Source organism: Bufo bufo, chromosome 9 (assembly GCF_905171765.1).
Source record: "Bufo bufo chromosome 9, aBufBuf1.1, whole genome shotgun sequence".
NCBI lineage: Eukaryota > Metazoa > Chordata > Amphibia > Anura > Bufonidae > Bufo > Bufo bufo.
In genome coordinates, this window is record NC_053397.1 from 208,339,507 (window position 1) to 208,353,296 (window position 13,790).

Consider the following 13,790-nt stretch of genomic DNA (forward strand, 5'->3'; position numbering starts at 1 on the left):
TGAAGCACCACCCTGTCTTCCACCAAGTCCAGTCTCAGTAGCCAAGAGTCTGGTCAACACAATCCTTCACCCTGATCCTCCTTCCACCCACCATGGAGAGTCTTGGCAAACAAGTGATCCCACACTCTGATATTCCGAGGAGCTCTTTTCATCTCCATTCCTTAATTTGGGCATCTCGCCAAGCCCGCTTGAAAAGGGACATGAGGAGATCTTGCGCCCTGATTCCCAAATTCTGGAGCATTCACAGTCAGAAGATGATGATGATGCGGGGGGGGGGGGGGGGGGGGGAACGACAATTAGTGTTTCTCGAGGTGGTTGATGATGAGAGACAGATGCCAATAAGTCAACCGCAATTAGTGTCTCAAGAGGTTCATGATGAGGATGAGACACAGTTGTCAATAACTGAGGTTGTTGTTAGGTCAACAAGTCAGGAGGATGGCCAGAGTGAGGAAGTGGAAGAGGAGGTGCTGAGCGATGAAGTCACTGACCCAACCTGGTAAGGTGGCAAGCCGAGCGAGGACAGCAGTACAGAGGGAGAGGGATCTGCAGCACCGCAACAGGCTGGAAGAGGCAGTAGGGTGGCAAAAGGGAGAAGGTGGGCCACACCAAACAGGCCCACAACTGTTCCCCGGAGCACCCCCTTGCGGCAATCTCCCTTGCCAAGGGCTAGGTGTTCCACAGTCTGGCGCTTTTTTGAGGAAAGTGCGGACGATAAAAGAATTGTCATTTGCAACCTGTGCCGTACTAAAATGAGCAGGGTCGTGAACACTAGCAACCTCACCACCACAAGCATGATCCGCCACATGGCATCAAAGCACCCTAATAGGTCGGCCAAATGCCTGGGTCCACAACCAGTGTCTGCGGGTCACACCACTGCCTCCTCTTCCCCTGTGTTACATGCTGGCCAATCCCCTGTCCAAGACGCAGGCCCGGATGCCTCGTGCCATGCACCTTGACCTTCGCAAGCACCATCAGCTAGCACATCCACTTCTGTGTCCCAGGACAGCGTACAGATGTCTATACCCCAGGCCTTTGAACGAAAGCGCAAATACCCAGCCACCCACCCACAGACTATAGCACTAAATGCACACCTTTCCAAATTGCTGGCCCTGACGGCGGTGGCTGTCCCAAGGTACTCTGTCCCCAGCCGCCAATATTTTTCACGGTGTGCAGTCCCAGCCTTACACCAGCATGTGTCTCGTAACATCACCCGTGCCCTGACCAACGCAGTTATTGGGAAGGTCCAGTTAACCACTGACACATGGAAAAGTGCTTTTGGCCAGGGATGCTACATTTCCCTGACGGCACACTGGGTGAACATTGTGGAGGCCGGGAGCGAGTCATGCCCTGGGATGGTACAGGTGCTACCGACCCCAAGGATTGCGGGCCCTACTTCCATCAGGGTTTCTGCCGCCACCTACGTTAGTGGCTGCAACCTCCCCTTTTCCTCCTCCGCCTCCTCCACTTCCACCTCTGAATTATCATTTTGCAGAACCAGTCAGCCATCAATCAATAGCTGGAAGCAGTGTAGCACTGCAGTGGGGAAGCGGCAACAGGCCGTGCTGAAGCGGATATGCTTAGGGGACAAACAGCACACCGCCGCAGAGCTGTGGCAGGGTATGAGGGACCAGACTGAGCTGTGGCTCTCGCCACTTAACCTACAACCAGACATGGTTGTGTCTGATAATGGCTGTAACTTGGCGAGCTCACACACATACCATGCCTAGCCCAAAAGTTCAACCTAATGGTTCAGCGGTTTCTCAAAACCTACCCCAAATTGCCTGAGCTACTGGTGAAGGTGAGCCGTGTGTGTGCCCATTTCTGCAAGTCATCGACAGCTTACGCCGGACTGGTTGGCCAGGTTTTGTGAGCATCAGAGGGCAGTAGTGGAATACTAGCTGCAACATGGTCATCGCCTTTCCAGTCAGCTTCCGCTCTTCACAAGCAACGAGTGGGCATTGATGTCTGACCTCTGTGAGGTTTTACGCAAATTTAAGTAATCAACACAGATGGTGAGCGGCGATAACGCTATTATCAGCGTATCCATCCCACTTCTGTGTCTACTCAAATGCTTGCTGCTCACAATTAAGGTGGACGCTTTGCATGTGGAAGAGGTGGAAATGGGGGAAGAGAGTACACAGGGTGATAGCAAGACCACCCTCAGTTCCTCTTCTCAGTGCGAATTGGATGAAGAGGAGGAGGAGCAGGAGACGGTTGCCTCCGCTACAGAGGGTAGTACCCATGGAAGTTTTATTCCATCTGTTCAGTGTGGATGGGTAGAAGAGGAGGAAGCAGATGAGGAGATTGAGAGTCATCCTTCTGATGAGGACAGCAAAGTCTTGTCTGTTGGGACTCTGGCACACATGGCTGACTTTATGTTAGGCTGCCTTTCCCGTGACCCTCACGTGGTATGCATTTTGGCCACCACCGATTAGTGGTAGTTCACCCTTCTTGACCCACGCTACAAAGAGAACTTCTCATCTGTCATTCATGTGGTGGAGAGGACGAGCAAAATGGTGCAATACCAGAAGGTCCTTGTGGAAAAATTGCTCCAAGAATTTCCAGCTGACAACGCTGGCTGCAGAGTACGTAGTTCATTGGCCAACCGAGGAGGGGAGATGAGGGGAACACACAGCAGTTCCAACAGTGGCAGCACAACACTCTCCAAGGCCTGGGACAGTTTTATGACACCCTGCCAGCACGCTCAACCTGATGCGCGGCCTAGTGTCACAAGGAAGGAAAAATTTTGGAAGATGGTGAAGGTGTACGTAGCAGACCGTGTCAGCGTCCTTAGTGATCCCTGTGTGCCTTACAACTATTGGGTGTCTAAGCTGGACACGTGGCACGAACTGGCGCTTTACGCCTTGAAGGTGCTGGCCTGCCCCGCCACCAGCGTTTTGTCAGAGTGTGTATTTAGTGGTGCTGCGAGCATAATAACTGATAATCATCCTTTCTCATCCTCCACCTCCATCATATCAACATGCTTATTAGGCCTCATGCACACGGCCGTGTTCCACGGCCGAGAGCGGTCCGTGGTAACCCGGCCGGGATTCCTGCTGACAGCAGGAGCGCACGGCGTCATTGGTTGCTATGACGCCGTGCGCTTCATGCCGCCGCTGCACTACAGTAACACTCCGGGTTACCACGGACCGCTCTCAGCTGTGGAACACGGCCGTGTGCATGAGGCCTTAGGCTGCCCTCGCTCCTTATGTTTTAGAGGGTCAGCTTAGCAGCGGGCCCTCACCTATAATGTTTTAGAGGGTCACCAGCAGGCCCTCACCCATAATGTTTTTGAGGGTCACCAGCAGGCCCTCAACCATAATGTTTTAGCGGGTCAGCTCGGCAGCAGGCCCTCACCCCTAATGTTTTAGATGGTCAGATCAGCAGCAGGCCCTTGCCCCTAATGTTTTAGAGGGTCACCAGCGGGCCCTTGCTCCTAATGTTTTTGAGGGTCACCAGCAGGCCATCAATCATAATTTTTCAAGGGTGTGTATGATGCCCTCCTTTAAGTGTAATAAAGGGTGTATTAGAGTGCCGGTTCCTTGTCATTTTTGGAAGCCCTTTCCCTTAGTGCATAGGCTTTATGAGTGTAGGAGTCCCACTACCTGAACAATTGTACCACAATGTGAATAAGGCCCTCCTTTATGTGATATACAGGTTGTATCGGAGTGCCTCTTCCTTGTAATTTTTGGCAGCACTTGCACTTTATATACAAGTAAATATACTGTAAAAATACAGCTAAAGTCCAAAAAGGGGGTACTGAGCTGTTTAAGATCAAAACGACTTGTAAAAACCACCAATGGGCTATTAGCTATCTACCAAATAAACATTTCATCCATTACCCATCAACTATTCAATATACTATCCACTACCTATAAAATGGAAATATCATAGGCTGGCAACAGCCAGTGGTGAATAGCCTCTCATGGTCAAATGTCATAATGTCACTGTAGCTGTAAATGAGAGGAAGAAGCATGTAAAGATTGATCAGTACAGGTCAAATTAAAGCCTTGAATCCACGAAAACTCCGCCAGAAAATTGGTGAAACAAAATAGAATTTTAATTCCCGGTGCATTATCCTATTGAATACACTTTAAACAGTTGAAAGCCTACACAGGAGTCTGAACAGTATTCAGACTCGACTTTCTACAGTTTAGAGATATGAGTGAGAAAGTTAAAGGTGGTCCCAAAGCATCTGTGAGAGGAAGATTAATTATTCGAATCCATCTTAATATCCTTTATTCCTGCATAGCCAGTCAAAGCAATGTGCCTAGCAGGTACTGCCGTAGACGCATCCAAAAGCCACTGACTGATTTCTCCTGCTCCAACAGAAATGCAGAAAAGCTCCGGTTGATACGGCTTTAGCCATTAACTGAAGTGGGACAGAAATTGCTCTGTCGAGGCCAGCTTCATTAGTCACAAAGAAACACAGATTGAGGCTTCTAATCTCAAGTTCAAATGAGTCCTCTGTCACCAGGAAGGGAATTGTTTCATTTGCATAGTGGAAGACAGCGTTTGATTCGTAATTTAAAAAGAGGTTTATTTTTCTTATCTGGACCAAGGAACTCATCTGAGAGCAGCACAAATGATACCGGTCAGAAATTAAGGTCAGGATGCAGTATAATACACAGCAGCCGGTTACAGGGGTGATACATAATAAGGAAAATTAGAAATGCCAGTGCAGTAAAAACGTTTTTTTCCCCTTAAATTACAAATAATGATTCTATTCAAAGCGTAGAAGTAAACGAGAGAAAGTGAGACGTGGTCTGTCCCTGTTAAAACGTAGGCCAATAAGACAGTGATTACTTTTAGTGACGCTGTTTATCACGGTGCTTCATCACATGCATATATACCATGGCTAACGGATTTTGATGCATGCAGCGCAGTCGTTCAGGTAACTGCAAAGTATTCATGAAGTTCCTCCAGCTCTGGGCTGAGTATACGCAGGCTGGCTGCTAAGCATCAAAGACAGACGCGCAGTGTGAAGGAAGGGAGCCACAAGACGTAGGGAGTTAATTGAAAATAATACCTTTAAGTAGACTCTGCAAGTCTTCTCTCGCTTTTGCAGCTTTTTGCAGAAAGAGAACCAGAATATTAGATTGAATAGACACTTTTCAGTAGCGTAAAACCATCAATTAAACAGATATGGTACTTGTAGAAGACAGCCATATTGAGCATATATACTCAAATCAAAATGTCTTAACTAGTAGTCCATGACAATAAGGAACCAAACTTTCTCAGTAATTGCACAGACCCAGCCTGTTGCATTGAAATGAATACCGAACTGGGAAGAACCTACAGGCCAAGATCTGGGTTTGACTCCGACAAGCAATGTGTACAGAGCACGTACTATAAGTTACACAAGTACTAAGAAAGAAAAGCTCCTTGAAGCTCAACAGGAACCATTTAAGGTGACATTGAGAACCAAGATCCGAAATTACCACAATAAGACCTTTCACCGATAGAAAAAGGAGATCACAAAAGTGCTGCCTTACCTTGTTATAACTTCGCCCAACGGAGTCCTTCTCACTAGGTTTCAGCTCCTGTAATTGAGCATCCAAGATGTCCACCAGCTGTTCCATGAGTCTAATCGTTGAACTGATGTCACCGGCAAACACTGGTTCTTTGGTGTACTTTGCCAGATCATTAGCAAGGTTAGCAGCATTCTCTCCACTCCGAATCTGTAACATGAAACCACCAAAAATATGTAAATACATAAAAGAAGTCAAATACGTAAGGAGCACTCATACAGTCCAAACAAGGTTAAGTAATATGTTGGAAGCTTATCTAACCAACCTTTTGAGCCAGCTGGTTGACCCAATGTGAAGTGCAATTGCTAAGATCTGGGCCCCTATCGTTCCAGGTTCCAGTTGTGATCAAACAGAGGTACGAAGCCGTTCCTTTAGAAGGAAAATGTAAACTCATGATTAAGGTACAAATGATCAGTCACAACAGTTCTTTTGCAATGAATGTTAGAAAGTTATAATAGCATGCTGCGTTTTATAGACAGCTTCCAGCAATAATGCGATCCTGTGACGGTGGACTATCAGAACTTCAGGACTATTAGAACTTCAGGATGTCTAGTATTGACACTCATTCAAGTAAAGGGATACCAGACAGCCTATGAACAAAAGTGGTGCTGTTTTTGACACTTTGAGTACCTTCAAGACACTAATAGGACATTCTAACACTCTTCACCCTCTTATAAGAGTTCCTTAAAGAGTTCTGTATGGAACATGATATGTAATTGAATAGTATTTTATTTTTTTAGATCCCAATTGTATAATGCACCGCAAAAGTGAGAATATTAAATACAACAAAAATATTAATGTACCTCGGGTTCCTTTGGGGCAGGGTCGTTCCACAAGCATCCCTCTTTGTGTCTGCGGCCAACTGATCCCCTTCAATTCCTTGGCTAGACAGAACTTCTCCGGCAGAGGGAAGGCGCTGGTTGGCGGAGGATTCTTTGTGGTAGAAAGGACCGCTGGAGGCTTGAGTCCTTTACTTCCTTCCTTTGTACCTGCAGCTGATGTAGTGCTAATTAGAGCTTTCTGTGAAGTCGTGGTGGTGGTTGATACGGTTGTCTCGAGTAGCTGAACTGGTGGTGTTTCTGCCACTACGGTTGTAGGCACTGTTGAGAGAAAATTGGAAAATGCAATTAAAGATAGACACAAAATCTTGTTTAAAAATAGCCTTGAGCTTTATCGGGATTTTTTTTAAATATTGTATGTAGCTTGGAAAATATGTCAGACAAAGCACGATGAGTTGTAGAGAGCACAAAAAAGGCACCCGAGAAATCGGAAGAGATTTACACAAACACAATAGACAGACCACTACACGTTCTTCATACATTCAATGTGCCAAAACATTCCTATACAAATAGAAAGTGGGAACAGGGGGCAATAGCCGTATACTCCCCTTTAAAAAAAAAAATATGATTCCTATTCTTATATGGATCATGTTCAACACTTTTGAACATTACTCAACAGAAGACTTAGCAATACATATAATTCAGTACCAGCATTTACTGCCCTAAGGCTACTTTCACACTAGCGTTCGGGGCTCCGCTTGTGAGCTCCGTTTGAAGGCTCTCACAAGCGGCCCCGAACGGATCCGTCCAGCCCTAATGCATTCTGAGTGGATGCGGATTCGCTCAGAATGCATCAGTCTGGCAGCGTTCAGCCTCTGTTCCGCTCAGCAGGCGGACACCTGAACGCAGCTTGCAGCGTTCGGGTGTCCGCCTGGCCGTGCGGAGGCAAACGGATCCGTCCAGACTTACAATGTAAGTCAATGGGGACGGATCCGTTTGAAGTTGACACAGTATGGCTCAATTTTCAAACGGATCCGTCCCCCATTGACTTTCAATGTAAAGTCAAAACGGATCCGTTTGCATTATCATGAACAAAAAAAACCAAAAACATTTTTTTTTCATGGTAATGCAAACGGATCCGTTCTGAACGGATCTAAGCGTTTGCATTATAGGTGCGGATCCGTCTGTGCAGATACCAGACGGATCCGCACCTAACGCAGGTGTGAAAGTAGCCTAAGAGAGGCATAATGAATGTTCTCAACATTGCCCTCTGCTGGTGAGAAACTGTAATGCAGCTGCCACAGAAATCTCAGGTCGCCTAATTCTCCAAAGCAAAGAGACAGCACAGTTTGCCTGAATCAAAACAATCCGTTATCGGTAAGCAACCATATGAAGTTAACTGTAGATTTCTAGATAGATGTTGACAGGGAGTCCATAAGAACTTGTAGAACATCCCATCAGCCTATATTTTCTTCTACGATATATTAAAAATGTGATCAAAACCATCTTTTTTGATGTACTGATAATCCAAAAGAGTACATCAAGTACCATTAAAAAAGGAAAAATAACGAACATGAAACACATATAATGAGGGCAAAACCATTGGTAATGTGAATAGTTCCCATGTTAGAACAGGGGCTATGTGAAAGTTCTATCTTATTTAATAGCTCTGACTGTTACAAATTACAATTGGGGTGCTGCTGCCCCCGAGTCCTTGTTAAAGCTCTGACTCGGCAAAATCTGTAAGTTATACCTTGGATAGGGGTTTCTTCGATCGTGATGTCAGCTGCCATGTAATTGCTTCTTGGAATATTTTTTTATGAAGGAACATGTCATTCTTCTCAACCCCTTTGATTACCTCTCAAAGGCTTTTTTGTAGAGCGTTTCACATTCCGAGCTGATGAAAACCCTACCGCGCTCTGATGAGCTCTCATAAAGGTTGAACAACCCTGTCTGTAAGGTTCTGTCTCGAGAGTGATCGTCTATCTCACAGAGGGCATTGTTTAGGACAGACGTCACTCTGCAAGCTAAGATTGCCACAATTTAGCAACTTGCAAGAATTTTTTTTGCCTATTTTGGACCATATCTAAAAATTGGCATCTTACATGGACAGTATAGCTACATCTAACCAACCTCATTTCCATCAGCTGTGTAGTGGAATACAATGTATTTTCCCAGTGAACCGTCATTTCAGACTGATGAGCGGCAATGGGATTATGGACATGAAGTCAAGAAAAATCCCCACTCTGTGATCACTAGGTTATCGCACATATCTCCGGTTCTCATATATGTGTGAATGATATTAGCAGGTCCTTTCATAAGCTGCATTTTTATAAGCTTTCTACTTTAGGATTAGTGCTCCTTTAAGCTTCTTTACCAGGAACCAGGCCGGGACTATGGGTCAGCATTAAAAGAACTATGATTTAGGCAACAGTTGATGACAGGACTATATATACCTGATTATAGGGTCCGCCAAGAACAAGTGACAGTTAAAACAGCTTGACATCTGCATTGTGCGCACAATAAGACACACATCCTGAAAGGCGATTTACAAAAATGAGATGTTTGAGACAATGGCGTGCATGAAAAATAAATTCCTGGCCCATCTTCCCACCCAGCACTGATTTTTGCTTGAGAGATTTTGGCATGCCTGATTAGAGCTGAACAGAGGCGAGCGTTACATGCATGTCTTCCTTTAGAGATAGAACGTTTCATGAAACTGACATGGTTGCTTTAGATAAAACCAATAGAAAAGAGTGAAGTCGCTCAGTCGAAGGACAGTACACGCCACAGAATGAGAAGTGACAATATTGAAGGATGAAAATTCTAGAAGGCTGCAATTCCGAGTTCTCTGTGCGGCTCCGCCGCGATGAGGTCAGGACGCAGAAAGCAAATTAATTGATAGAAGCTCTGTGTATAGGACTTTCTCCTTGATTTAGCTTGTGGAATTTCAAAGCTCGCCTTCTACCATTCCCAAGGCTTTTTTCCCCCCCGCTTTGAGGGGCAGCCTACAATGTGAAGCTTGGTTCACACTGATGGCTATGACAGGAGAATGATTAAATGGGGTCACGTTGTCGTTGCATCACTTAGGCCTACTGTCTTTTTCCTGTAGCTTTGAGAAGCACCGACATATTAATGATTTTTTTTTTTTTCTAATCTATAATTTTTTCACCGAGTATATAAAGGAGTGATTTTATTTTATTTATTTTTTAAAGCAGCATAAAAATAGTTCATAAAAGGTGTTTTTAACATAAAAGTATAAAAAAAAAATTGTTTTTTGCATATGGGACCTTTTTAAATAAAAGCTCAAAAACTTACAATCTTGATTTGAATGAAAAAAAATAAAAAATTCTACTGAAATGTGCAACCTAACTAAAAAAAGAAAAAAAAAGAAAAACACAACCACCATCATTTCCAGATTGTTATTCAAGCATAAAACCACAGTGGTATATTTCAGACCAATATAGTAATTAAGTTGCACCAAACACATAGATTATACCCAAGCTCTGACCTAACAGATAAATCACTTTTAGAAGAAAAAATAAAATACTATTTTTCAAGGCCTCAGTAAGTGACTCGTAAAATCTTTAAAAAAGATACAGTTCTAAAACTTCTGTAACCTTTAGGGCAGAGGATGATTATTTTCACCCTCTACATTCATCGCGGTTCATCAAAATTTGTCAAATTATCAGTAATCATGATTTCATTTCGCTGTAATTTTTTTTTATTATTCGCTTCTTTATTCAAAGCATGGGAGAGTAACGATCAAATATGGCAAACTGCTATTAGTGCCATCATTAGGTATATATCCCTCAGCACGCTGAACTGATTAGCGCATATTTAATCACTCAGATGAGTATTAAAATTAGCACCATTACATTAGCCTGGATTCCAGGTAATTCTTGAAACATGTAGGTTATTTTTATCCCTCGAGATCGGCATTGATAACAGGACTTTTGACAGCTTCCTCTGGTCGTATAATTAGGTAGCAAACTAGCAATCAAACTAATATGGCACGTTCTGGCCTGCACCTTTCTACGTGATTGAGCAAAAAAATAAAAAATAAAAAAAGATATTTATCAGATTATAGTGCATCATGATATTTGCTAGCCTGTGAGAGATGTCAACAAATTATTGCACACCAGGAGACAGACATTCATATATGCTAATAAGTAATTATCACATGGGGGAGATTAATACCGGTGCACCATACGAGCGGTACATCTACCACTGCTGATGTCATTGGCTAAAAATGCCAGGATGGGGTTGGTATTGTTTTCAAGTTGAGGAAAATGTTGATAAATGAGTAATGATCGAGGCAGCGATTAAGGCAATTCTGAAGCCCAGACCACTTTTCTCATCATATTTGCTTGCCAGAAAAAAAGCGGCAGAGAAGTTTTAGGAGTGCATTAATTAAACTGTCAAATTTTTCTATATATTTACGCCAAACTGTCATTAATAGGAGTAAAAAAAAAAAAAAGTACTGTACGGCCATATTTGTGGCGCAGCATTAAAAGGGTTTTCAAGGACTTTCATACTGATGACTTTACCTCTGCATAGCTCTTCAGTATCTGATCGGTGGGGGGTCCGACACCTGGGACCCCCTGCTGATCAGCTATTTGAGAAGGTTCCTGTGAGCAGAGTGGCCTTCTCTGTGCTCACCAAGCACAGCGCCGTACATTTGATAGCAGGTGTGCATGGGGCTGAGCTGTGCCTGGGCCGCGTGACCAATGAACTTGATGTCACTAGTCTAGGTAAAGGCCGAGGCGCTAGTGCAAGTGCCACTGCCTTCTTAAACAGCAGATTGGCGGGGGTCCCGAGTGGTGCACCCCACTGATCAGATACTGATAACCTATACTTAGTCTTTCAGCACTGGAATCCTGGGTTAGAAGGTGACGAAGGGCAAAATATACATAGAGTTTGTAGAGTTTCCTGAGTTTGTCTGGGCTGCCTCTGGCAATTCTGCCCTCTTACCACACTCTAAAAAACTAGCGATACGCAAACTGGTACTCAAATTTGTGTGCATGTGAGGGTACTTTCACACTTGCGGCAGAGGATTCCGGCAGGCAGTTCCGATGCTGGAACTGCCTGCCGGATACGGCAATCCGGACGCAAACTGATGGCATCTGACAAATGCATTTAAATACCGGATCCATCTCTCCTGTGTCATCCGGAAAAAAGGATCCGGTATTAATTTCTTTTGCATTTTTAAAGGTGTGCGCATGCACAGACCGGAAAGCCGGATCCGGCACTAATTCACTTTAATGTAAATTAATGTCGGATTCGGCATTCCGGCGAGTGTTCAGGATTTTTGGCCGGAGAGAAAACTGCAGCATGCTGCGCTATTTTCTCCGGCCAAAAAACGTAAGAGGGACTGAACTGATGCATCCTGAACGGACTGCTCTCCATTCAGAATGCATTAGGATAAAACTGATCAGTTTTTTTTCCGGTATTGAGCTCCTGTGACGGAACTCAATACCGGAAAACAAAAAAAACTCAAATGGATGTGAAGATGAGAAAATACTTGGAGGAAAAAGTAGGTAATGAATCTGAGAAGTGTAACAAATGAAAATGTTCAGGGAAAAAAAGCCATGTTTTTTGAAAGAGCTTGTTAATATTGGTACATAAAAGACATTTAAATGGCGCCAGCTCTTGTTAATGCATGCTTGGGAATTCACAGACCACTAAACTTCCAAAAGTAAAAAAAAAAATTTAAAAAAATTGAAGTAGATGGAATACAATACAAGGGAATTTGAGGACAAAGCCGAGGTACAGAAAAAAACAATGTTCCTAAGGACAGAACTGAAGAACACACAGGAGGAAGCTCATATCACTCATGCAGCCCACATCCGCTCTATCGTAGCCACCAGAACTGGCAAAACTCGCATCCTGATCTATCTTCCATATGTTGCTTGGATGATTCCCGAGCACTTTGGCTCAAGTTTGTGATGTCATTTTCTAGAACTGAACATCCAAATTTCTTCTCGGGCTGAAAACATCATCACTTGTGTGTGACCCCAGCTTTCCAAAGGTGCAATGGGAAAACTCAACTCAAAATTGCTTTAAAATATTAAATGTGCACAAATGACTAGACTTAAGTGACACCCTTTAGAATATTGGAGTGGATGGTGAAGTGGACATCCCTGTGAGGTTATACATAACTACATTATTCAGATGGGATACACTAAGGAAGGATAGTGATTTTTGATAAAGTGAATCCATTGCCTTCAAAGAAAAAGTGAAATAATAAAACAGTAAAGACCTAAACAAATCAAGGGATAAAAACACTTGAGAGGACAAAGCAGTTAAGGGGAGCCTCCTCTACTATGCTGAGAAAATTCAGGTGAGGGCAGAGATTACAAAGTCATGGTCAACGAAAAGTAGAAGGTTCAGAAGGATGATACTTAGAGATGAAAGGAATCTGCAGCATAAGTGAGCCCCACGAAGTCAAAGGGCAAAAGAATAAATGCCATAATAACTAGAACGCTCTAGATAGAATGGATCATTGTCGAATGAGGGTTTAATCCAAGTTCTATAACACCACCCACAGTTGTATGTTATGTCTATGACCAGTGTTGACGTGTCAAAGCTTTAGAACCACCATCCCAGAGAGTAGGCACAATCTTACCACTGACCATCACCAGTTAGAATTCACCATCCTAATGTTCTGGAGACCAACATGTTGAACGCTCTCCCTTAGGCGCCAATCTTTTCTCATCCTGAAGAACCAGAGAGGGCCAACTAATCAACAGAGAATGGGGAAACTACAGGACCAAAGCGTTCAAGTCCATTATTAGCAAACCAAACCTAGCTATCGAGATTAACAAAATATTTAAAAAATAAAGTCAATTACTAAGCATACCGATAAAGCTAAAAGGTTCTGTAAATGCACCACAGAAAATGACTTCAATGGAAGAGACCTCTTACAGACGCTGTAAATTTGGGGCTTTCTTTTGGTAAAACAGCGATTCTTAAAGACCATTTCCCATTATAGGAATTCATTTTTCTTGATGCCAAACGTCACGACAAATCGGACCAAGTCCACAATGAACTTTACAAAGGCAGATAAGAAAATTGGATTTTCTACCCTGAACAATGTACACACTAATCTATGACTTTTTCCACACGCAAAAAAGTGACATGACAAGACATCATAGCAACAAACAAATTCCAGCATGGATATGCTGTACAAACCCAATGAATGAAAACGGATATTACTAAATAATTAACAATGCAACATTTTCCAAAACAGAAAAGCCTAGCAGCAGAATTCAGCTGCCTGGATTTAAAAAATAAAATAAAAAATAAATTAAAAATATATAAAAACGTTCAATTAAGCTGCAGAATTTTCTTGGTTACACAGTATACAGACTGCGTTGTGAATACAGAGACTGAGCAAAGGAACGTAAATTATAGTGAGATTACAGCTCAGTGCATCCACTGTATAATTGGTGAGTGGGGAGTGAGACTCTACATAGAT

General features: G+C 43.4%; 1 protein-coding gene across 7 annotated transcripts in view; it reads right to left on the minus strand.

Annotated features, from left to right (window-relative positions):
- Positions 1-13,790, minus strand: part of ADGRL2 (adhesion G protein-coupled receptor L2) — a 185,797-nt gene that overhangs the window by 36,582 nt on the left and 135,425 nt on the right. For 5 of the 7 annotated variants that reach the window (XM_040408493.1, XM_040408486.1, XM_040408487.1 and 2 more), the window contains exons 6-9: positions 6,335-6,631; positions 5,797-5,900; positions 5,496-5,681; positions 5,030-5,068 (exon numbers count right to left, since the gene is read on the minus strand). In XM_040408493.1, the coding sequence (XP_040264427.1) occupies positions 5,030-5,068; positions 5,496-5,681; positions 5,797-5,900; positions 6,335-6,631 (626 nt within the window). The remainder of the gene's footprint in view (positions 1-5,029; positions 5,069-5,495; positions 5,682-5,796; positions 5,901-6,334; positions 6,632-13,790) is intronic. The other 2 variants (XM_040408488.1, XM_040408492.1) reach the window with 1 other exon arrangement.